General features: G+C 36.8%; 1 protein-coding gene across 4 annotated transcripts in view; it reads left to right on the top strand.

Annotated features, from left to right (window-relative positions):
• LOC128983568 (probable phosphorylase b kinase regulatory subunit beta) overlaps positions 1 to 27,555 on the top strand; it is a 231,684-nt gene that overhangs the window by 95,476 nt on the left and 108,653 nt on the right. For all 4 annotated transcript variants that reach the window (XM_054402888.1, XM_054402889.1, XM_054402887.1 and 1 more), the window contains 2 exons: positions 15,538 to 15,735; positions 22,446 to 22,584. In XM_054402888.1, the coding sequence (XP_054258863.1) occupies positions 15,538 to 15,735; positions 22,446 to 22,584 (337 nt within the window). The remainder of the gene's footprint in view (positions 1 to 15,537; positions 15,736 to 22,445; positions 22,585 to 27,555) is intronic.

Genomic DNA, 27,555 nt, shown 5'->3' with positions numbered 1-27,555 from the left:
TTCCTTCCCTTCTCATTGCATTTAAGTATTACAGATACATTTATATAACTGCCCAAACCATTGCCCCACTCTGCACTGCCAGCCGTTACTACTTCCTTCACCACTTCCTACGTTGTGGGGCCTGTTTCCTTCCCTTCTCATAGCATAATAGGGTTGAAGATACATTAATCTAACTGACACAGACGGTTCTCACACTATGCTCATACTTTACTCCTTCCTAAGCCACTTCCTACGTCGTGGACTTGTTTTCATAACTTTCCATAGCATTTTAGTATTTTAGATACGTTAATCTAATTGCCACAAACATTCTCCTCACTCCGCACTGCTAGCCTTTACTACTTCTTTCACCATTTCCTATGTCGTGGGCATGCTTCCATCCCTTCTCATAGCATTTTAGCATTGCAGATACATTAATCTAACTGCTACAAACGGTTTCCAGTTCCCACACACCACACTGCTCACCTTACTACTTCCTTCACCTCTTCCTACGTCGCGGACCTGTTTCCCTCTCTTCCCATTTAAGATTCTCTTCATTTAAGATCTCTTTGCATTTTAAGATTGTAGATACCGTAATCTAACTGTCATAAACAGTTCCCACATTTCGGACAGCTCACCTTGACTTCTTCCTTCACCACTTCCTACGTCTCGGGCCTGTTTTCCTCCCTTCCCATGCATTTTAGGATTGCAGGCCCCTTAAACTAATCATCATAAACAGTTCCCACACTCCGGACTGTTCGCCTTTACTACTTCTTCACCACTTCCTACGTCACGGACCGGTTTCCTTCCCTTCCCTTAGCATTATTGGATTGCAAATACCTTAATCTATTGGTCATAAACAGATCCCACACTCCGGACAGCTCGCCTTGACTACTTCCTTCCTTACTTCCTACGTCGCGGGCCTGTTTTCTCCCTAACCATAACATTTTAGGATTGCATATACCTTAATTGAATCGTCATAAACAGTTCCCACACTCCAGACTGCACGCCTTTACTACTTCCTTTACCACTTCCTATATCACGGACCCGTTTCCCTCCCTTCCCTTAGCATTTTAGGAATGCAGATACCGTACCTTAATCTAATCGTCATAAACAGTTCCAACACTCCGGACAGCTCGCCTTGTCTACTTCCTTCACCACTTCTTACGTCGCAGACTTATTTTCCTCCTTTTCCATAGCATTTTAGGATTGCAGATACTTTAATCTAATCGTCACAAACGGTTCCCACAGTCCGGACTGCTCGCCTTTACTACTTCCTTCACCACTTCCTACGTCACGGACCTTTTCCCTCTCTTCCCATAGCATCATAAGATTTCAAATACCTTAAAATCTAATGGTCATAAACAGATCCCACACTTCGAACAGCTCGCCTTTACTACTTCCTTCACCACTTCCTACGTCGCGGATCTGTTTCCTTCCCTTCCAATAGTTTTTTTAGGATTGCAGATACCTACCTTAATCTAATCGTCATAATCAGTTCCCACACTCCGGGCAGCTCGTCTTGACTACTTCCTTCACCACTTCCTACGTCGCGGAACTGTTTTCCTCCCTTCCCATAGAATTTTAGGATTGCAGATACCTTAATCTAATCGCCATAAACAGTTTCCACATTCCAGACTGCGCACCTTTACCACTTCCTTCACCACTTCCTAAGTCATGGACCTCAAGCTAGTGCGTCATTTGATTATATTTATGATCCATACCGTTTCTGTTCTAATATCTGTGGAATAATGCTATCAGCTACAGTATTTCTTTATATACTGCATTCCAAAGTCAACAGCTGATCATATGTCTTTGTTTATGTGTCAAATCCTTCTTCCATAAGGATTACATTGAAACTTTGAGACCCAGTGGGGCGGATTCCTGAGAGACTTTTTTATCACCATATAGATGTTGGCACTCACCGATATGGTCTTAATCGACATGCAAAATTTGAAAACGATTGATTCAGCCGTCTAGGAGGAGTATGCGTATTACGAAATGCATAAGAGTCGACGTATAAGAGCTTCGCTCGCTCCGCTCAATTATTAGTGTTAATTTAATAAATAGCTATCATAAAATCGCCAAGTTTTTATTGTAAAGAACCTGTCAAGCCCGCAACAATTGGTGTCAGAAAGCGGCATTATTTTGGCGATTTTAATTGTAAAGTATTGAGTTACATTTTAGTTGTATTAAATATTAGTAATTTGTGTCATAAATTTGTTTAAAAAGTAATAGTTAATTAATTTCTTTTGTTAAACTTGCGTTGTCAAAAATAGAAATAATTTATTGTAAAATTATTTTAATTGTTTGGCATAAAAATGGCTTTCAAAGGTGTAAAACTTGATGAATTAAAAGTATCTGATCTTAGGAGAGAACTAGAAGAACGAGATCTTGATACTAGTGGAACTAAATCAGCCCTTCAGGCACGCCTGAAACGTGATGCGGCGCCGGTGAAGGGTAAGTCGAGACCATAGAACTATAAACATGGAACGCTGACTCAATGCAGCGAAAACGAGCCGGCCGCGGACGAGCTCTCCCCACCCCAAGTCAGTGTACGTAGCGGCACTGTCCCATGTACAGTTGAACCTCTATAAGACGAATTTCAAGGGGTACGGGAAAAATTCGTACTATAGAGGTATTCTTAATAAAGAGGATCGTTTTATCGAGGTTTAATGCTGCTGTTATTCTTCTTATAGAGGTTTCTCCTCGCTCCAAGGTTTCTCCAAACAATGACTGAGGAAGGAGGAGGGATGGGTGGGGGTTTCATGTTGAGACAAGCTTCTGTTTGTTTTGAAAACTACGTACTATGGAGGTTAAGATTATGACAAATTCGTCTTATAGAGGTCACGTTCGTCTTGTTGTATCTGGACACATTTAAGGTGTGACAGAATTTCAGGTGAGACGACAATAACGCACTTTAAAATCTGATTTTGTCTCTCAACCCGAAATTTCGTCATATGTTTTTTAATATAAAATTTGACGGAAACAATGGTTTTGTGCTAAGAATATTCGTTGTATAGAGGTTAATCAGTCCTAGCCCATGTCACACAAAAATTTGTCTTATGGAGGTTTTAAACTGAATTACTACGTTGTATAGAGGTGTTTTTAGCATTGACCTATATGAAAGTGTCAAGGGGATTTAAAAAAATTCGTCTTATCGAGGAATTCGTTTTATCGAGGTTCGTACAAACGAGGTTCAACTGTATTACAATGGGCGCGTTACGTATTCCTACACATTCCGTCAGGTTTTCAGGCTTTATCATCATTATTAAGAACTTGATTGTGGTGTGATGATTCCTTTATCACACTATTGAAAATACACTTAGTTTTTACGAGTAGGTTTTATTGTTTGTTGTGCATTGAATGCCACACAGAACATTTCGCTTCATTATTCACTCAAACTTACTCACACCACTCGTATATTCGGGATAAAATACGCACCTAGGTGGAATCCTCATCTTAATAATTGATATTGATATTAATGATAATGGATTTACTTGTTTCTTAAACATTAACTGCATAAATGCCAATCTAATTTACTATGTTTTAGTTTTTATTACACCTGGCTCGTATACAAGAGAAAATAGCTCCAACTGGTCTTACGAAACTTTTTTTGCTAAGATGAAATTATAATTTAAGTTACTAAATTAGCCTTTTACTTAACAATTTGGTAGGTTAAAGTGTGTTAAAAACAGGTTTGAAGGTTTTTTAGTATATTATAAAATATTTATCCCTTAAATTACCCGTTTACTTACAGTACCTACTCATAAGACTCAACCAACTTCCCTAATCTTAGCATACTGACTCTTACATATTTGTTCATCATTCAAGTATTTCTTGTTAAAGAAAAGAACATTGAAATGCTTAATACAAACTCATCCGTGCATTTTTTTACAGTAACTCCAAACAAAGGGAACACATAGCTAGGCCTAGTATTACACAAATATTTCAATAGCCATTGTTTCCGTCAAATTTTATATTAAAAAACATATGACGAAATTTCGGGTTGAGAGACAAAATCAGATTTTAAAGTGCGTTATTGTCGTCTCACCTGAAATTCTGTCACACCTTAAATGTGTCCAGATAGCTTAGCCTACTATGAGATAGTCCAGGACTCTAACGTGTTCGTTAATTAATTATCGTTTCGAGTGTATTGGCTCAGAATATTAATTACAACAATAATGCTTACAATGTTAAGCTTACCTTTAACTAGTGCTCATCATAGCCACTCGAAAAATATGTGAAGTTAAATTTAAAATTGTGAATAACCTATCGTGAATGTGAAAAAGCCTAATTAATTAGAAACATAACTAAAACGTGATTCGTGCGTTATACTTGGTAATCACCAAAGTAAACGTGTCGGGGAAAATTTAACTCGGTCGATCACCAGAGTCGGTCCGGGGTTTCTTAAACAAACTTAAGCAGGACGTTCAGGGTAACGGGGTAAGTACTACGGATATCGTCCTGGCAACTTAAATGATTTCCGAAGCTGGTTTAAAACAAAAGGCAGTGTGCTCGTACGTGTCAAAGCGTGCGGGTTGCGCGCGACTGCGGCACAGTAAAATAAAAACAATAAAACTTCTCTAAAAATTAGATTAAACAAAAATAAATTCGGTAGCACACTAACCTGATGCTATAAGATTCTACCAGGAACGGGGGAAATCTTTAATTGACCAGAATCTCGTAAGTTAGGACTGTTGGATTTATCTCCAAACAGCTGGTGTACTGACGGTTCGGTAGCGGGTGGACAACTGATCATGAGGTCTGCTCTTCTGGTCCTTCTTCGCCATCGCCCCTGGTGGCGGGGTAGGTAACTAGCGTCATCCCCTCTACGATGACGTAGGACCCTTGCCCCTACGATGCCGCTGACAACGCGGGCGCGGCTTACCCCGAACGTAGAAAATTATAATACTTAAAATGAAACTTTTAAAAATCGGATTTTTACCCCTTGACGGGTTTTGGGTCGTTACACCCCCTTCTTACTTCGCAGAGAAAAAAAGAAAAACGGAAAAAAGAAAAAAAGAATACCCAAACCTAGGGTATTGTCGGTGTCTGCCACGAAGCTCACTTGAGCGTAAACAAAACAAAACTGAAACTAAAAACTCTTCTTAACTCTAGCGCTCGACAAACGGCTTCATATCTTTTGTATGGACCGTCACGTATGCTCTGCTCGCGGAGTCTGAGACGGAGTATAGATTTGTCCCAATCCGCCCTCGGATAGTGCATGGCCCTAGGAATTTCGGTGCCAACTTGCCTACGACGGAATCAGCGGCCGAGGAGAGCGTGCACACTCTGCGTAGCACCACGTCTCCTACGTTAAAATTCGCGGGCCTGCGTCGTAGGTTGTAGTAGTTGGCCTGTCGCCGGAAAGCAGCCTCCAGATTCTTACGGCATTTGTCGTAGATTTGCCGGAACCACGCTTGACGCTGGTCGTGGATAACCTCCAACGACTCGTCGACGGACGCTTCGGCTAGACCCAGGTGGGAATCCGCCAGGGCTTGCGGTGGGCGCAGCTGTCTGCCCAGTAATAGGACCGGTATGCCCTATACACCGTAATGTATATCTCAAACCCACGGGTAACGCCCGTGGAAAAAATTCAGCGAGATAAGATGAGTGTGGCCCCGGCCTTACGCTCGTTGGCCACTGCTAGGGTTTAACAATCAATTAAGATAATAAAATCAAACTGTCATAAACTAACCAACCAACCAAACTTGCTGATAATATAAAAAAGATACAAGATAAAATGAAGGTTTACTCATAAAAAAAAAAATAATTCTGTTCATAAAATAAAATTATAAATGCTCCAAATTCTAACAAAAGATGTACAGTTAAGAAATAATCGCATTCTTAGCAAAATCTATGACAAAAAGTTAATGTCACTGGAGGGTATATCAAATCCATGTTATTTGGGTTTAACACTAAAGGCCCCATTTCATTTAGTGTTAAACCACGTCAAACCCAAATAACATGCATTTGATACAGGAAAATTAGGTTTTCTGTTATTTACACAAAAACTAAAAGAGATACGAAGTAAGTGTAAATTACAAAGTTGTTAGGTATTAAAAAACCTATGAAATGATGTACCACTTGACATATGTTGCTATTTGAAATTTTTTTTTAATGAGCATTTGCAAGTTTTTAAAAATGAATTTCTTTTGGATTTTTATTATTTCAAAAACTTGTAGCATATCAAAGTAAAGCTAATTTCAAAACTAGTACGAAAATTCAACCGGAAAAGGGCTAAATGCATTGGTATAAGAAACACAGAGTATTAAAAAAATATTGATTTAAAAAAAACTGCCGCCGTTTTGAAACGAAAAAAGAGAATTAATTTCTGTTTTGGCCAAAATGTTTGTCTATTAAATACCTTTACAATGGTGTATAACATGACATATGTTTACATTTGAAAATTTTGAGATTCAAACTAGTGACCCTCGGTTTTTGGCACACCCTGTACTGGGAAAAAGTTTAAAATATTTTTACGTTATTCCTTGGGGTCGATTAAGCGGGAAATAATTTTATTTAATCCTTTTACGTTAAGCCGTTTTTCCGTAATCAATTTGAGACACCTCTCGTGGGACACCCTGTATAAATCCCAAAGTACCCATGAACTTTTGAGAAAACTAAAAGTCACACTCCCATAAACCGTATGCTTAAAATGTTCGTCATTACGAGAAACCTTGCGTTAAACTATCCATTATTTCATAAATTGCCCTTTAAGGTCGTAACTCCTTTCTAAAGAGGACTTTCCGTATACTTAATGTCAAAAATCCCTCTGCTGTACTTATTTGTATGTTATTCTTTCATTATTAGTTTGTATTACTGTATTCTGTTTTGTTTATTTCAGCTTAACTTAACCAATCAATAGTTTTATTAATACTTATGAACCGCTACCTTGGTATTTTTGTGGTGGCGGATTGACGCCTCTGACCAAAACACCGAGGTGGCGGTTTGACGTCGACCCAATTCAAACTGGTTGAAGCCTGTGGTTAACAGCTAGTTTTCTATAAAAGTTTTTTAAAATAAGAGAAAATATCCCCCACAAAAGATTTACTCCTGTGAGCCTGGGAGAGTCGTTATATTTTTAGAGTTTTTGAAATTATGAAAAAAAGGAATTTCAAACGGATTAAAAGTTGAAAGTTGCGCTGGAGGAATGAGTATGTGATGCCCCCCTTACCCCCCACCCACAACCTTACCCCAAACTGATAACTGGCTGCTTCCCAATACGCACACACATTCACACACACGCGCACACAGACACAAACACAGCCGCACACACACATACATACTGCTGCACTCACTTCGACACCAACGGGCGGCTGGTAGCCCTATGGCTGGCAATGCTCTCTCCCTGTGGCGCAGAATCGAGAACTGTTCACATACAATCGTTCTTTCACCTTATCAGCTAATGTGAGTGTAAATTTGTTGTCTGTAGGTTAAAATCAATAAATTTTGAGCAGTTGATCTTCTTCTTGGTCTACACTATGTAGCCATAGTGTAATATGTTTTTTTTATTTGACCAGCGGTCCAAAATAGTTTTGTAGGGCAGATTGTTGTAGATAGTGTAAGCAACATAGTAACAATTTGTTGTAGAGTAGGTTCTTGCAACCTCAGGGTTTAGGGTTAGTGCTTGGAACTCTCTTTAATTTCCAATTTCCTTGCTAATGATAAGATGGAGATTACCAAGTTTCTTCCAAGTTTCCACATTTCTTCTTGTTTAAACTATTTTGAAATAATTAGACTATTTTGTTTTAGCTTTTCACTTTTTACTAGACAATATTATAATATAAAAATCATACAAACTAGTTTTTAAACTCTCACCCAGGCTAGTTCATGGTAGAAGAAGGAGGAAATCCAGTTGTTACCTCAGCAACAATGTATTCAGGTCTTCTAGATCTTGAAGTTCACTGTTCACTTTTAGTGAGTACTACGACTATCCGCAGTATTATCCTGATAATTAGACCAATTCGTAAATTACAAGGAAAAATGTGGTTCGGATTCCACTATAAACTGTAGGTCCCTTAGTTGCCATTAGCTGTATGGGCTATTAATTAACAGCTGTGTCTAAGGAACATGTCGGCCTAAGTCACTAACAAGACTACAAGATCGCGCCACTCATCCTACACTCATCCTTCACTCATATTTGGGTTAAAATACGCACATAGTGGCGTCCCCATCTTAAATAATTGAATTGAATTGAATAATCTTTTAATTTGAAACTTTTTTTTATGATAATAAAGTTAGCCTTAGATTTTTTTTTTACTAAATAATTTTATATCGAATGTGGATAAGATTGTTCTAAAACTAAAGTCTTTACTTGAATCAAGATTTTAGGCTATATAAATTTTAACAGCTATGAGGCTACTCGATTCACCTCAGAAGTAGGCTAATGTTCTCAAATTGTCCAACACCTAAATAGGATAGTCTGTAATAATAAGATGGAGATTACCAAGTTTCTTCCAAGTTTCCACATTTCTTCTTGTTTAAACTATTTTGAAATAATTAGACTATTTTGTTTTAGCTTTTCACTTTTTACTAGACAATATTATAATATAAAAATCATACAAACTAGTTTTTAAACTCTCACCCAGGCTAGTTCATGGTAGAAGAAGGAGGAAATCCAGTTGTTACCTCAGCAACAATGTATTCAGGTCTTCTAGATCTTGAAGTTCACTGTTCACTTTTAGTCACTCAGGCCAATAAATATTGTATGAAATTTCATTTGTCTAGAATACTTTTTGAGATTTTTTTCTAATTATCTATATATTTATTTTATTTTAGCTTGTGTTTGAAATAGATTGTAAACATAGTATATTTTAAATAGGCTTTTAAGCTTAATTGACTGGTAATAGGCTATTTATATATTATTTAATTATACAAAATTTTATGAACTGTTGCAATATCCCCTCAGAAACTGAATATTACATGTAATATGAGGTTTCGATACACAGTGAAATAAATTTTGGTTTGAAATGTGAACATTTAATAAAAGAAGACTTAACTATTAATGAAGAACGATGGGTGGAACATGGTTATTGAAATACAAATATTTAATCAACACAATTATTGAATCATGAACAATATAACAACAAAATTATAACAATTAATAACATTAAAGATAGGAGAAGGAAGTACTATTGTTTATGTATTGGGGACAATAGGGTAATATGACTTTCTCATCACTATTATTATAGTTCATATGAGTTATTGTTCCTTAACGTCTTTTCTCACTTCACACTTTTCTTAATTAAGATAATATTTCATTATACTGCAGAGCGTCTATTTTATGTTTTTAATTTACATATTTCTTCTGGTATTTAATTCACTTTGTGGAGTGTCTATTTTATTTACATTTAACTATTTACATGGGTTTAAGGTCTCTCTACACACACTTTTCATTTAATTTTCTTCAATTTAAAATTTCCTTTAAATATACTATTATTCTTCAAACATATACTTTTGATTATTAAACTTGTATCTTCGGCTGAGGAGGAATATATCTTTTTAGTGCTGAAATGTGATATGGCCCAAATGTCTTCTTGTCATCTAGAGTGCTTACATTATAAGTTGAATGTCCTAAAATTTTACTGATCTTGAATGCGCCTTCGTAGACTTCCTGCATTTTTACTCATATTTAAGTTAGGATTGTAATTAATATAATGTAGATTGTTGTTTGTTTTCATATCATTATTAATACTATCATAATTTTCTTCATAATATTTATCATCATTATTTTCGTTCTCAATGCTTCGCCTTGGGCTTCGCTCAAATACAAAATTGTAATTTATACCTTCAACAGATACCTCTCCGAACTTCAAAGTAATATTATTATTATTAATCTTCAATTTTATAACTTTTTCTTAAAATTCATCTCAAACTGCCATATATTTAATACATCATTCCCAATTATTAAATTCCTAACTAAGTTTGGTATGAGTAAAACTTGTAGTTGAGTTTCTTCATTTTCTATCATTACAGGTAACATTATGATTTTAGTTATGCGCTTAGATCGATCTCCTGTAGCGGTTTTAGTATGTGTATTTGTAATTGGCAATTCTTCAAAATGACCTATGTGGTGCTTATTTTCTAGGAACCACTTTTCCGATATACATGTTACATTAGAACCGGTGTCAATTAGGGCATTTATCTTTGATTTATTAATTGTAACACTAATTTCTGGAAAATCAATTTGTTTAATCTCGTGGGAATCATTGCTTGATTCATCTTCTTCACTTAATAAAAATTCTCTGTCACAACAGATTACATCGGTTTCATAACAATTATTTAATTCATTATATACATTTGGCCTTATTTTTCTGAAGGGATTTTCTTGCACTGAAGAGACAATTGAGGGAATATTATTTTGAGGGGAAGTGGTGTGTAGGCCATTTTTGTTCCCAGTGCTCTTTAGTTTAAATCCGACTCATGGTCCTTTGACAAAGAGGCCGATGGTCTATGTGGTTGGTCGATCTTATCGATTATGGTGGTACAGACCTGTCGTGGTTCTGGGGTCATATAATTGGGTTCAGTTCGGTTTCCGTTCCTAGTGGGATAATTATTTGAATTTTGTGGAAATCTGCCTTGTGGGTAAGGGAACCAGTTTTGTTGGTTTGGCCGGTTGTTGTATTGTTGGTTGTGGTTATATGGTCGATTGTTTTGTTGATATATCATGTCATATCTTGGTTGGTATGCATTTTGGTTGATGTTATTAGTGCGGTCAGGATATCTGTTTTGTGTTTGAATAGTCAATAGAATAGAATAGTCAATAGAATAGAATAGTCAATAGAATAGTCAATAGAATAACCCCCCCCAACCTAAGCCGACACACAAAACACAAAAACTGAGTTGGTGAGTTGGTATGTGAGTTGGTCAGTCATTTATTCAGTCTTTAAACAATACATTATTGTAATTGACATCGTCATTATTATTGTAAAAGATATAAGATGCAATAATACTTATAATTATTAAAATTTGACATGAAAATTCCAAAATATAGGCTGCCCTTATTGAACATTTAACAGGTTTAAAATAATTTTTTTAAAAATAGGCAAACTTAACAAACTTAAATTATGAATAATAGTGGGTCTTTCTTAAAAAGGCTAATGGTTATCACAGGTGTACAATGAACATAGAGGGACAAAATTACTAACATTATCACAGATGGAATATGGTAAAAAAACATATCAAAATAGTGAACATGAAATATATGAAAATTAATTACAGTAATAAAAATCCTAGCCTAACTTAAAACAAAATTTCTAACATTATCACAGATGGAATATGGTAAAAAACATATCAAAATAGTGAACATGAAAAATATGAAAATTAATTACAGTAATAAAAATCCTAGCCTAACTTAAAAGCATTTAACATTAGCAAAAAATGAGATCACCTTCAAAAAATTCCTCAATTTTGTAAAATGGGTGAGATGAAAGCCACATAGTTAATTTTCTTTTAAAGACACTTAACGGCAAGGACTTGACTTGGGGATGAAGCTTATTAAATAATTTAATACCTAAAACAAAATGACTGTTTGCAGTTTTCTGTAGCCTACAGTGAGGTACATCAACTAGACCCCTATTCCTTGTGTTATAACCATGAATGTCTTGGCGCAAATCATACTCTTTTTCCTTTTTCTTAACATTAATCAGACAATGCAGGATAAAAACATTAATGACAGTTAATATGCCAGTGCCCACAAATAACGGTTTACAATGTGCTCTTCGGCGAGATCTAGTTATGATTCTCACAGCCTTCTTTTGAATTAACAATACATTATTTACATGGGTACTATTACCCCATAACAAAATACCATAACTTAAAATTGAGTGAAAAAAAGCATAATACACAGACTTTAAATAATTCTGAGGCAGACTAGAGCTAAGACATTTAAGAAGATAAATACACCTAGACAACTTACCACTAATGAAATCAATGTGTTGAGACCAGGTCAAACAGTTGTCAATCACTAAACCTAAAATTTTTATGTCATTTGGTTCATTGTAATCATCGACTCTAATTCTAGTCTGACAGAGTAAGTCTTGAGTTTTATTCTCATTAATAATCAAACCATTAGCACTAAACCATTGCTTGGCTTCTAAAATAGTATTTTTGGCAATATTAGACAAGACATTTGTATCATTGCTTATACTAAGAAAGGTTGTGTCGTCTGCAAACATTGTAGTTGAAGAAAGGGACACATTGGCAGGTAGGTCATTAATTGATAAAAGGAATAATAAAGGCCCCAAGATAGAACCCTGTGGTACTCCCATTATTACATCCAGACATCTTGAACGATCACCCTTCAACTCTACAAACTGAGATCTTCCATGCAAGTATGATTCAAAAAACTTCAAACACGAACCCCTAATGCCGTAAAAACTTAATTTATCTAATAACACAGAGTGATCTACAAGATTGAATGCCTTGCTCAGATCACAAGCAGTAATCTGAGCAAAGCTCCCGTCTTCAAAAGCTTTAATAATTTTGTGTGTTATAGTTGGGCCTTGGTTCATTTCGGTTTGTCGCTGGTGTATTGTGTGATGGGGAATGGTTTTGTTTATTCCGGCGATTTCCGTCTTTTATATCTTCACGCTGGAGGATCGATTCAAATGCAAATATTGTGTTGGCATTCTGTACTATGCGGGCATCTTGTATTAGTTCACTGAAGTGATCGCTTAGCAATGTAATAATTTCTTCATCAGTCAAAGGTGGGGACATTGATTTCATCGTTATGACTCTCTCTATGAAGTATTCTGAGCGGGTCAGTTTTCCTCCAGGACGGTACTTCTCGTTTTCCAATCTATGTCGAATTCCACGCTGTACTGATTGGCTCCAAAATTTCATGAGAAACATGCTCTCAAACTCATCCCATGTATTAATATTACTTTTGATAAGAGAAAACCATCGTGAAGCGCTCCCTTCTAAACTCATCTCTATCGTATCGATTAGGAATTCTTTAGGGTCGGTTGTGGGACTCTGGCGAACCAAATTGCGACAGTAATATTTTTGTAGTTTGTTTAAGAACTCTTTGGGGTTGTGTGCTCGTCCAGTGAATTTAGGTACATCTGAGTCAACATTAGTTCCGCTACCACAAGATACATAAATGTTAGGAGTGAATGTACTCTGTTTAACAGTGGCTTCATTTTGTAGAGATTCGATCTTGTTATGATGTTCACTTAGTGTTATTTTCATATTTTCTATTAATACAATGCTTTGTTCGACTTTGTCTTGATTTGCTTTAATCTGTGGTTCTAGTTGTTCTTGAATCCTTTGAGTGTTTTCACTTACTGTGTGTCTGAGTTGTTTATGTTGTGTTTCATATGTTTCCTGAATTTGACTTTTAATATTATTTATTAGTATTCATAGTCTGGCTCATCTCTTCCCTAATAATTTTATTTTGGGTATGGACTATGTCATTTACTTCAGTTTTATGGGCATGTAGATCTGCTTTCGTGTAGATTTTTAGATTATATGAGCTTTCGGCAACTTGGGTAGTTAATTTAGATTCAATTGATTTCATTTCCTCTGATTGTTTTTGTTGATTTTCCTGCACATAGTTTAATTCTAATTGTAGTTAATTTTGTGATTCAGTGATAGATTCAATTTTAGTATCGAGAATTCTATAGTGGGTCTTTATTTCATCTTTAATGCTGGTTTCCAACGATATCATTTTATTATCCAAAGATTAGAATAGCGTTTGAATTTGGGTCATAAAGTCGGGTTTCGGGTCGGGTAGTTGAGTGACGGTGCTTGCATGTTGAGAAGCTCGCTGTGATTGATCGTCATGAAACTGTGTTGTGATTGGCTGTTGTGTTTTTGTTGCCGTCGTAAGGAACGTAGGCCTATCAGCTGTCATATTCATTCCCATCATTCCTTGTTCATCGTTCAGCGGGACGTTGATTTGGTCAGTAAAATTTGTTTGCTTTGCGGCTAGGGCTACAATTTCTGATGACTCGGAACTGTGGAATGATCGCTCGTCGAAGGATTTGTTTTCTGAATGTGTTTGTTGTGATGATGTTTCAGGGCTTCTCGCTGTTAGTGTGCATGATTCATCTTCACTAATATCGCTGGTGTTTGTGTGAATTTCAATGTTGTTGTCGTCTTGACTATTATCGTCACTATCCCCGCTATTTTCGACTAGTTTCCTAGAGGGTTTAGGGTTTGGGTGTAAATTGTATTGACTTGTCATCTTGGATATCTTTAACCAACAGGTGACTGATAGGCTAATTATGAAAGGGGAAACAGGTGGGGAATCATAACTTAGATACCTTTATAATAGTACAACACTCTTATAGGCTATTCTTAGTTTAAGAAGATTAGTTTATATAATTTACCTAAAAATCGCTATTTCAAACACATAAGCTAGGCCTACTTGTATTATTAGCAAGGTTTGGTCAATAAGAGAGCCCCACGTTGGGCGCCAATTGCAACCTCAGGGGTTAGGGTTAGTGCTTGGAACTCTCTTTAATTTCCAATTTCCTTGCTAATCTTTTAATTTGAAACTTTTTTTATGATAATAAAGTTAGCCTTTGATTTTTTTTTTTTTACTAAATAATTTTATATCGAATTTGGATAAGATTGTTCTAAAACTAAAGTCTTTACTTGAATCAAGATTTTAGGCTATATACATTTTAACAGCTATGAGGCTACTCGATTCACCTCAGAAGTAGGCTAATGTTCTCAAATTGTCCAACACCTAAATAGGATAGTCTGTAATAATAAGATGGAGATTACCAAGTTTCTTCCAAGTTTCCACATTTCTTCTTGTTTAAACTATTTTGAAATAATTAGACTTTTTTGTTTTAGCTTTTCACTTTTTACTAGACAATATTATAATATAAAAATCATACAAACTAGTTTTTAAACTCTCACCCAGGCTAGTTCATGGTAGAAGAAGGAGGAAATCCAGTTGTTACCTCAGCAACAATGTATTCAGGTCTTCTAGATCTTGAAGTTCACTGTTCACTTTTAGTCACTCAGGCCAATAAATATTGTATAAAATTTCATTTGTCTAGAATACTTTTTGAGATTTTTTTTTTAATTATCTATATATTTATTTTATTTTAGCTTGTGTTTGAAATAGATTGTAAACATAGTATATTTTAAATAGGCTTTTAAGCTTAATTGACTGATAATAGGCTATTTATATATTATTTAATTATACAAAATTTGATGAACTGTTGCATTCTATTTAGTTCGGTAAGTAAATTCTTCCATGTAATGCATGTCTGGCTCGGTATTCGTGTGTTACTATTTAAAAATGTCATTTGAGTGTTTGAATATGGAAATAGTCATGGTTTGAATAAACAATTGTCTGATGTCGAGAACATTTACTTCATAGAAGAGGGCATCCGAAGGGAAGCTTCTTCACTGAAGTCATACAGCTTAGATCATCGGATTGGGCGAATCTTTAAGCTAAGTGGTTGTTAGTGTATCCTATAAACATGCGAATAAACAAGCACTATGCTAAAATGTGTACAGTATGGACAGTTCATGTTTAGTAATCATAATTAGTGTTATGGAAACCTCATTCAACATTATTAATTTCTATTTCAGGGTGTTGATGCAGCGTTGCTCCCAACAATTTCATTCCCGGCTTTTGCCACACATGAAGAATACCTAAGTACTACCACCAAGGCAAGTGTCGTGGCTCAGCTCAAAGGTCAACATGGCTTCAAGCGGTTCGGCAGAGACGGGTACAAATGTGTGCTTGAAGATCCAAAAAGGAGATTTTATAAAACCGGAGAAACAAAGGTAATAGAATGATGATGGTAAAGAGTAATGAATGACTATCCCTAGGACTGGCAATATAAAGATTTTCGTCAAATGTCTGTGCTTCCAAAATGCTCACATGACGAAAATCGTCACATAGTGTCACTTTCTTTTAAACAGCTTATAACTCATTTAAAATGATTCCAAAACCAAATAATTTTGATACCATTCGAAAGATGAGATTCTAAACCTTCATTTTCATATATAAACAAATCTTATAGCATTAACAGATCAATTTTATTGTCGTTACAATTTAAATGAAAATTTAGGCGTGAGACGATCTCTTGAGTTTGCCGCATCAATTCATTACCCATGTTCAATAAATCGTAGCGCCAATAATCTTGCATGAAACCGCAAGACCAACCGGTTAGTACCAATAGTAAGATTTTGTTCTGGAGTTTATTTTCATATTATGTCAGACAATTTGGGAAATAATATTTAGAAATCAGCTGACATTTGAAATGACGAAAATTGTCATTTAGGCAATGTCTAATAAATCAATAAAGGATTGTGTTAGCGTGATGTAATTTACATTAATCCGTAGCCAGAAATAAAATTGCACAATTTGAAATACACAGTTGTTGTTGACACTGCATAAAATAGCTGTTTATTTGGTGACAGTCGCCATTACTGTTGTACGGCGTTCACGTCTCATGAGTCTTGCATGCGAGCTGTAAATATGTATTTTATTCATGAATATTTGTGTTTTATTGTTACAAATGTGTTGTTTTGTTTGTTTTCTTGAGTGATGTGATAGTAATTTTTATCAATGTTATTATGGGTAATGATAATATGACCCATAATAACATGAATAGTAATAATTCCTATTACATCCACTCACTAAACAAAACAACACATTTGTTACAATAAAACACTAACATTTACTAGTGGATTATCGGTAAACGATTAGTATTTGTGGTAAAATGTATGATTATGAAATGTCGCTTGCTTTTTAGTGATAACGAACCGATCGAGACCAAGTGACTTGTCGGGCTACTACCAAACAGTGCGTCTCTCGTCTAAAATGCTTATGGAACCTTTATTATTTATTATTTCTATATACATAGATATATATTCTTGTTCAGAAATATATATACTATGAATATTTGTACCATTTTGTGACGTACTTTTCCCACACTGAAACATATAACACTAGTTTACATGCCATGTTCAAGTACCACGTGCTATACAGCACATTTAGTTTCCGGATAGGCCTCAGTACGGAGATTTGGGTTGGCCTTCCAGGGTTCGCGTCAAGATGTTGCTTTCACACTCAGCCGTGCCGTCGCCTTGGCTGAGGTTTACCGCGTCGTAGATCTCGAGCATCTGGTTCATCACACAGATGTCGCCGTGGTCCGGATTAATCCTCACGGACCGGTCACTGCCACTTCCACCGCAGTGATACGTGGTGGCCTTCCATGGACACTAGTCGCCACCCCCGAAATCGTCTTTGTGTTCAGCACACAACATTCAGCCGGGCGCTTGGGTTAGACACACCAAGTATGGGTTGACTCCGTCTGCCGTTGTAGCCTGGGGTCCACAGTCGCCCTCCTGTCGTCACAGCCACAGGCTGAGGCTCATTCCGCCCCCCCACTTGTGGTAGTAGGCTGGGGCTCATCCGGCCTCACCTTACCGTCGTTGCAGGCTGGGTCTGTTGTGACCACTGTCGATGCTACTGCAGACTCGGGTCATACTTCCCATCCGTCGCCGCTGTCGGCTGGGCATCTGGTTTCTCACACAGATCCCTGTTGGTGTTGTCGTCTGGGAATCCGGCTCATCGCACGGACCTCTATTGTTGTCGTTGTCGTATGAGTGTCCCGCTCGTTGCAGGGACACCTGTCGTTGTCCGTCGTATATGTGTCCTGCTCGTTGCAGGGACATTTCGTCGATGTTGTCGTATCGTGCCATGGATGTGACGTCTAACGTGGGGCTTTTAACAGTGGATTCCCTGTTCGTTTCTTGGACACTATCGTATGGGAATCCGGCTCATCGCACGGAACCCTGTCACTGCCCCTTCCACTGCAGTGAGACGTGATGACCTTCCATTGTCGTTAGTCGTCATCCCCGAATCGTCTACATGTCCACATGTAGCCCCAGGAGAATCTGGTTCAACACACAGATCCCAGCATCGTAGCGGTACCTAGGGAGCTCCGCCTGCCGCTGTAGTCGGGGTTCGGATCACCCACCTAACGTCGCAGCTACTTCGCCTTCACTGCAGGCTGGACGTCCATCGTGGCCCCAATCGAGACTACAGCCGGTAGTCCTCGGCCCCGTCGGTCTCCGCTACCGTCCTGGGTGTCTGTCTGGTTCTGCACACAGACTCGTGATGTCGCAGTACCTTTAACTTAACCGACTCAACCCGCCACTGTAGCATAGGGTTCAAGCTCACCTGTCGACCACGGCTACAGGCTGAGGTGCGTTCAGTCCCACTTGTCGTCGTAGGCTGGGGCTCAGCCATCCTCACCTGGTCTTCACCGCGGCCTAGGTTTTCCAGCCCGCGCGCCCTATATCGGTACTACAGCCGGGGAGCCTACTCGTCCGTCTTTCGTCGCTGACATCTCGGGTGTCCGGTTCCTCACACGGACATGTGTCACTGCCCCGTCCGCCGCAGTGAGCTGCGTGGTGGCCGTCCGTTCGTAGTTGTCGTTTACCACCCCCGATTTGAGCTACTTGCGCCCTTCGCATGTAGTCCTCGGGGATTCGGTTTATCACACGGTCCCGTGTCACTGCCCCGCCCTCCGCAGTGATGCGCGTGGTGGCTGTCTGTGTGTATGTGTTATGTGCCACCCCCGATGCGGATAGTCCTTGGGTTTACAACACGCCCAGATTTACCACAACGGTTCAACACTCGTTGGGTACACGTTGACCAAGTTCCGGTTGTCTCGCTGACCGTTGTTCTCCGTTGCAATGGTTGGTTTATCACGCAACCACTGCCGCTGGATAATCAATCGAAGAACACCGAAGCTGGCCAACAGTGTTATGTGAGTTCCTCTGGTTGGTTTATCACACAACCTCAGCCGTTCGAGAATCGTAGTAGGCTAGCTGACTTCTCTACGTCAATCTTCTGTCCGCTAACGAGTCGCTGATTCCAGTGTCGTGAGTTGGTCGTTACTCCAGGTAGGTTTAACACGCTACCGCAGCTGCTGAAGCGTCGATGAGTCCCATGGTCGTCACCAAAGGTAGGTTCAACACGCTACCACAGCTTCCGAAGACACGCCGACTCGCCAGTCCCTCTTGTTCACCAGACGTCTAATGGTTCCACAGCATAGGCCAACGCTATCCAATTCGCACCAAAACAACCTGTCGTAAACTTATTACACAACATATTAAAACACATACAAATCATTAAACATGAAATAATACTCAAAGGGTTAGTCACGGATTATCTCACATGACAACCAAAACCGTTAACTAAACAGAGATTAAGGCCCGGTTTTCCAAAAAAACTGGTGTAAACTTTGTTTATAATAAACTAGTTTATTTTACTCCGTTTAAAATGTGTGTTCGGTTTCTCCAACATTTTACTGGTTTCGTTTAAGATAAACGGCAATTTGAGCAGTTGGCAATCCTGAATGTGTATTTGTAAGGAATCTTCGGTGGGCTTTGGGCTAGTGTTTCATACAACGCTCGCTACGCTACGCTACAACTCAGTAGAGCAGACGAGCAAAGTGAGAATGCTGCTAGAATAACTTCACTGTTATGTTATAAAGTTGATTTTTCTTTTACAACAAGAAGAATTCTGTCCCTTATTTTAGTAGGCCCTCTTGTTCTTGGTACCAAAGTGTTATAATCTTTATCTTCAACTTCTTCGAAAATGTCAATTAACTCTTCCATTTGAGTTAAGGCAAATACTACAATTAATAGTAGCCTGACTTGCAAAAAAAATAAATGTACACATAAAAAGAACTTAATTAACAAAATAAATTAAAATATAAATAAAACTTAACTTAATTATAGGCCTTTACAATATAAGCTAGCCCTAAGCCAAGCCTATTTTCGTCCAAATAAATTTGTTGATGCTTCAATCATTAACCTACCTATTGTTTTGGAATTATTTGAGGTTATGTTACTGTTCTAATTTACTAATTTGAACTCAGTTTATTTTATCTCCAGTAGTTAAACCAAGTCGAGAGGTGGTTTAGTTTGAACTTAGATTAATACCTAGTTTAAATTTGGAGAAACACAAATCAAAGTATAACTAAGTTTAAATCGCCGTTTAACTTAAAACTAAGTTTAAATGAGTTGGGGAAACCGGGCCTAAATCACCAGGCAGAATGGATATAAAAATGCCTTGTTATTAAAAACGAAAATTAAAACAAGTAACCAAGGCCAAAACGAATTATCCACTTCTGGTTTACTTTAATCTCAAAAGCTTTATGGCAAACCCGTCGTTAAAACCATAAAACATCGTAACACACAGGCCTAAGGCCACTATTACCAACACGCCATGCGTGCCGATCGGGACGTGCTAATCTCGCACAACTAACTAACCATAGTAGTCACTGACTACTACTAATAAATTTGTATGATGAGATTAAATTGTTTTGGGCTTACTAAATCGGATTCAAAATACACTGGCCTTGTAATATTGTACTCGTTATGGGTTTAACACACCATCGTAATCAAGTAAACTTTGCCTAAGTCCATTGGTTTAACAGGAGTGAAAATATAAAATCTAGTAAAACTGATTTTAAAAACTAGTACTTTACACCCTGGCAATAATTAACTCGGTTTACCTTATATCTATTTTTTTCAACGCCAGTGGCATTTTACAATAGAGTCATGAGAGAATAAATGTCTATTGAAATATTAGACTTACAATTTTACTTGAAGTATCACACGAGCTAACTATGCTCCACCAATAACGATATCAGGACTTGAGAAAACCTCTCGAACTAGTCGTCGTAGTTGCTGGTGAGGAAGAGGAACTAACTTTTCTACCCGCCGTCTGAGGGTTCCTCGGATCATCCCTCTCGCTCCCCTCTCTAGCAAAGTAGGGGGCTCAGCTGATCCGGGACGTCTGCTGTTTGCTAACCCGAAAAAAGCTAGCCAGCCGCCGTCGTCTGCAGCCGCGTAATCGAGCTTGTTGTTGTTGTGTTGACTGTAGGTTATGTTGTGTTTGTTTCACACGACAATGAGTTTTAACTTCAAGTTGTCGGTTTATATTACTCACTCGGCATTTCCTCACGTCTTTGAAACGGATTATTGGCCTAAGGCCATGATCTGCGGGTTTACTAAGTGTAGAAAGTGTCGTCGGAGTACTAAGCCAGGTTGAGCCCTAGCTTCCAAAAAAAACATCGCTGGTGAGTCAATAAGCTATAACACTCTGTATAAGGTTTATATCACGCTCATACAGTAATCACAACTCTCGTTCTACACTTATTTGTTACCAAACACAACAGTGTATCATGCCTATAGTTACTAATGATGTTATAACTAAGGTTAGCCTTCTAACCTATAACCTTAGTTAGGGCTGGTGGGCTATGCCTAGGGCTAGGCTAGACAGATAAATAGCCTAGTTTGATCCCCCCCCCCCCTCAAAATAGGCACGTTACAATTTATTATAATGTCATACAGTAAAAAAATACATACAGCTTTGAATAACTTATTTTCTTTCACAATGAAAATAATGTTTTATTTTTCAACTCATATAAAACTTATAAAACAGTTATTACTGTGCACTAAAGTGTATTATCATATAAATATGTTATTATCACCTTTACTAATATGTATTACACTTTTGGCTTATTACAGTGATATTTGACATTCTTTCTGCGTTTCAAATAATTAGTGTACATTTATAGATATTTTCCTACTTTGTATATTTATTTCTTTAGAGGGGATGAAGAATTTTTGTTCAAAAATCAAACATATTTCCACGCAGGGATATCAAATGTCTACATTTTGTATATCTTGGATTTTTTGTTCATAATTTTGTAGGAAAATACCAGGACTCTACATTTGATTTTTTTTTTTTATTTTACGCACATTTTAGTTTGTCAACTCTAGCAAAAGAATTACCCCTAGGCATTTTCATTTATTTATTCTATTTGAAATCTCCTTTTTCTCTACAAAATGAGTATGTATTTGATTAGGTTATCATTAGTAATTTAGACACTGCAAATTTTTAAAAAGAACTTTGAAATCGCAAAAATGGCAGGGACATTCATCCAAACCATCAGGGCAGTCCTAGGGCTATTCTCCCTTTGTTGGGAATATACCCATAGGTCTGGTATTCAATTCAAAAAGTGTGAACAGACCTTGCCGAAAATCTCCCATTCGTTTGAATGAAATTACCTGATCCCAATTCTTACATTTTAATCACAAATACTCTAATCAATCTAATCAGTCTCATTAATCACACAATTAGACCGCTATTGGAATAATACCAACATTAATTTTTACAATATGAAATCAGCAACTTACTTAAAAGAATTTCATGGTAGTTTTTAGTGAGGTACCAATGGTACTGGTATTGGGAATCGAGAATTAGTTTTGCTCAAGAACCGGTACTGGATCGATTTTGAAAAATTTGTAGGTACCGATACATTACTAAAGTTAACACTACATTCGATATGGTGAAATTTAATCCTTGGATTTGCTGTTTTATAATTTTAACAAGTTTAAATGTTAAATTTTTAGTCGCTATGTTCTAGATATGAGATGTACCATTTTGCAATTATTTTTCACAGGAGTTTGAGAACGTTGAATGTGAGTGGCCTTTGTTGTTAATGTTCATGATCATTGACGGAATGTTCAAGAGTCTACCTGAACAAGTGGAGGAATATCACAGTCTTTTGTCCAATTTGATTTGCAAGGATCTAAATGGAGGTAAAAATATTTAGTGCACAAACTAAACATATTGTATATTGTTGTGTTCTGTTAATCTTACTTATATTATAAATGTAAAAGTTTGTGTGTTTGTTTATTTGTTTGTTTGAAGTTCAATCATGCATTAACTACTGGACGGATGGGGCTGAAATTTGGCATGATGATAGCTCACATTCCCGATTAACATATAGGCATATTCTTATCTCAAAAATCCTTTCGGACTCCGCCCCAGTGGCTCTGTATTTCCCCATGTTAATCTTATGAGTATTTATATATAAAAAGAAATAAAAAATTAGTCAGCTGTTTCAACTAAAAAAGTTGGTTCTATGATATGCAAAAGAATTAAAAAGTTCTAAGATTTACCAACAGGGTGCAGCACTATTATTTTTTTGTATTTATGAAAACAGCTAATTTTAACTAAGCAGCAACAAAAACTGTGACACGCAATGAAAACTATCAAAATAAGATTGTTTACAGTTATGTTTATGTTTTTAATTTCATGAATAATTTGTGATATTTTTTGAATTTTTGATGATTTATTTTTCTCTATTGTTTAGGTGAAGTGATAGAACATTATGGCTATCGTAGATGTGTAATACTATAGAATACTGTAAATATAAAGAAGCAAATTTTATCAAACCGTGTCCTCCCTCATTGCAAACACAAAGCTAGAGTATAACTACAATAAGAATTTTATATTTATATGCCAACCCCGTACGAAGGACGGGTACTCTGCTAGTTAGGAATAAAGCCTGTGATTGAACAATATTAGAGAGCTTTTTGGAAATTGAAAAGTTTGCATCAGCTGGCTGCTTAGGCAAAAAATCTTGTATTAAGGCCATAACGTTTGAGAAGCAGTAACTTAGAACCTGCAATCTAATGACTGTGTGTTCACAAATAGATATCTATCTATATTATCAAAAGAATTTGTTAGATTTTTGTATGCAGCAAATCTACCCCTAAATATTCATTTTTATAGGCATATTGGGTATCAATTTAAACTTCTTATCCTGTAGATGTGCTTTTGCGGGTTTGGATGATATTGATGAAAGCCCTTCGTCCTACAGGCTTTTAAGATTTCATAGTTTGTGCTGAATTCTGTTGTCAATCATCAGATCTTTTTCAAGTTTACATTTGTTTACATCAAAACAGATTGCCATGATTCAATTTTGTATACATGAATATGAAAATTAAGTTATCTGTAGTTGGTGATGTTTCAGTGAATTCAAGTAAAATGTTAAGAAGAAAATCACTTACATTAGACAGGGTCTGATTACCTGTTAAGCTAATTAGGCTGGAGCCTAGGGCGCCAGTCAACCAAGTGTTTTAGGGGGGCGCCAGACAGCTAAGACTTAAAGTTGGGACCGGGGGGGTAAAGCCCCATCTAAAGGCCCTAATAAAATTGTTTTAGGCCAGGTGATTAACAGAGTTAATTTAGAAAGTACGTATATTATCGTTTGGTTTTTTGATATTTTAGGTTAGGTCTACTTTTATTTTAAATCAAAAAGTTTTACATTCCTAGAACAACCGATTTGTTACTATATTTATTTTAAGCCTCGTTCGCACTAGTGCAGCACGACACGGACGGGCGGCCGACATGACATTTGTCTAATATTGAACATAAGGTGAAAAACCGCAGGTTGTCCGGCATTTTCCACCATATGTTCAATGTTAAAAAAATTTCGTGACGGCCGCCCGTCCGTGCAGTGCCACCCTAGGCGAACGAAGCTTTATAAGGCCGTACTGTGAACTTAGTTTAAACAAAGTCTGTACCTTCTGTATCAATACTCAACCAGAATTAATAGTGCCTATGACTATGACATATTGTTTAGCTCTTACATTTTTAAATATTATCTCAAAGTCAAGATTTGCAGTTTTAAAAGTTTCTAATCGAACCATGCATTAATTTATTATAAGTTTTCTTTTGTTTTTAAATAAACGGAATAGTAGTATAATGCCTTTGGCCATTTTTAATTTTTGAATTTTTGAAGTATTAGTATTCATACTTTGAAATTTTGAAAGTGGTGGCAGAGGGGAGTGGCAGTTGTAGGGAGGAGGGGGGGGGGCGAAAAAACTTCAGCCTACTGGCGACTAGACCCTTAATCAGGCCCTGACATTAGATATTGTGTTGTGAGAGAATTTTGTGTCTTCATAGTATGTTTTATGGCTGTTATAAGGAATTAAAGTAAAATTGTAATGTTAATTGTGTAAAGTGTAAAGAATGCAACAGTTCATAAAAGTTTGTATAATTAAATAATATATAAATAGCCTATTACCAGTCAATTAAGCCTAAAAGCCTATTTAAAATATACTATGTTTAAAATCTATTTCAAACACAAGCTAAAGTAAAAATAATTATATATATCCAAACAAAATCTCAAAAAGTAATTTACCCAAATTAAATTTCATATACTATTAATTGGCCTAAGTGACTAAAAAGTAACAGTGAACATCAAGATCTAGAAGACCTGAATACATTGTTGCTGAAAAACATGTGTTAGGTAACAACTGGATTTCCTCCTTCTTCTACCATGAACTAGCCTGATGAAAGTGTAAAAACTAGTTTGTATGATTTTTATATTATAATATTTTCTAGTAAAAAGTGAAAAGCTAAACCAAAACAGTCTCATCATTTCAAATAGTTTAAACAAGAAGAAATGTGGAAACTTGGAAGAAACTTGGTAATCTCCATCTTATTATTACAGACTATCCTATAGGTGTTGGACAATTTGAGAACATTAACCTATCTCTGAGGTGGATCGAGTAGCCTCGTAGCTGTTAAAATTTATATAGCCTAAAATCTTGATTCAAGTAAAGACTTTTGTTTTTAGAACAATCTTATAAAATTCGATATAAAATTATTTAGTAAAAAAAAAAAAAATCAAAGGCTAACTTTATTATCATAAAAAAAAGTTTCAAATTAAAATATTAGCAAGGAAATTGGTAATTAAAGAGAGTTCCAAGCACGAACCTAAAAACCCTGAGGTTGCAATTGGCGCCGCAACGAGTGGGGCTCTCTTATTGACCAAACCTTGCTAATAATACAAGTAGGCCTAGCTCATGTGTTTGAAATAGCGATTTTTAGGTTAAACTAAAGAATAGCCAATAGCCTATAAAGAGTGTTGTACTATTATTAAGGTATCTAAGTTAAGATTCCCCACCCGTTTCCCCTTTTATAATTATAGCCTATCAGTAACCTGTTAGTTAAAGATATCCAAGATGACGAGTCAATACAATTTACGCCCAAACCCTAAACTCTCTAGGAAACTAGTCGAAAATAGCGGGGATAGTGACGATAATAATCAAGACGACAACAACATTGAAATTCACACAAACACTAACACCAGCGATATTAGTGAAGATGAATCATGCACTCTAACAGCGAAAAGCCCTGAAACATCATCACAACAAACACACTTAGAGGACAAATCCTTCGACGAGCGATCATTCCACGGTTCCGAGTCATCAGAAATTGTAGCCCTAACCTCAAAGCAAACAAATTTTACTGACCAAGCCAACGTCCCGGTGAACGATGAACAAGGAATGATGGGAATGAATATGACAGCTGATAGGCCTACACTCCTTACGACGGCAACCGAAACACAGCAGCCAATCACAACACGGTTTCATGACGATTGGAATTAAACTATGTGAAGGAAAATCAACAAAAACAATCAGAGGAAATGAAATCAATTGAATCTAAATTAGCTACCCAAATTGCTGAAAGCTCCTATAATCTAAAAATGGACCTGTTAGCAGATCTAAATGCCCATAAAACTGAAGTAAATGGCTTAGTCCATACCCAAAATCAAATTATTAGGGAAGAGATGAGCCAGACTATGAATACTAATTTAAATAATATTCAAAGTCAAATTCAGGAAACATATGAAACACAACATAAACAACTCAGACACGTAGTAAGTGAAAACACTCAACGGATTCAAGAACAACTAGAACCACAGATTAAAGCAAATCAAGACAGAGTTAAACAAAACATTGAATTAATAGAAAATATGAAGACAACACTAAATGAACATCATAACAAGATTGAATCTCTACAACACGAAGCCACTGTTAAACAAAGTACATTAACCCCTAACATTTATGTATCTTGCGGTAGCGGAACTAATGTTGACTCAGACGTACCTAAATTCACTGGACGAGCACACAACCCCAAAGAGTTCTTAAACAAACTACAAAAATATTACTGTCGCAATTTGGTTCGCCAGAGTCCCACAACCGATCCTAAAGAATTCCTAATCGATACGATAGAGATGGGTTTAGAAGGGAGCGCTTCACGATGGTTTTATCTTATCAAAAGTAATATTAATACATGAGATGAGTTTGAGAGCATGTTTCTCATGAAATTTTGGAGCCAATCAGTACAGCGTGGAATTCGACATAGATTGGAAAACGAGAAGTACCGTCCTGGAAGAAAACTGACCCGCTCAGAATACTTTATAGAGAGAGTCATAACGTTGAAATCAATGTCCCCACCTTTGACTGATGAAGAAATTATTACATTGTTAAGCGATCACTTCAGTGAACTAATACAAGATGCCCGCATAGTACAGAATGCCAACACAATATTTGCATTTGAATCGATCCTCCAGCGTGAAGATATAAAAGACGGAAATCGCCGGAATAAACAAAACCATTCCCCATCACACAATACACCAGTGACAAACCGAAATGAACCAAGGCCTAACTATAACACACAACCACAAAACAGATATCCTGACTTCACTAATAACATCAACCAAAATGCATACCAACCAAGATATGACATGAAGTATCAACAAAACAATCGACCATACAACCACAACCAACAATACAACAACCGGCCAAACCAACAAAACTGGTTCCCTTACCCACAAGGCAGATTTCCACAAAATTCAAATAATTATCCCAGTAGGAACGGAAACCGAACTGAACCCAATTATATGACCCCAGAACAACGACAAGTCTGTA

This window comes from Macrosteles quadrilineatus, unplaced genomic scaffold (assembly GCF_028750875.1).
Source record: "Macrosteles quadrilineatus isolate MER2022 unplaced genomic scaffold, UCM_ALF_1.0 Scaffold_1__1_contigs__length_201487025, whole genome shotgun sequence".
NCBI classification, from domain to species: domain Eukaryota; kingdom Metazoa; phylum Arthropoda; class Insecta; order Hemiptera; family Cicadellidae; genus Macrosteles; species Macrosteles quadrilineatus.
The sequence above is the reverse complement of the archived record's forward strand: the minus strand, read 5'-3'. Positions and strand labels throughout refer to the sequence as shown.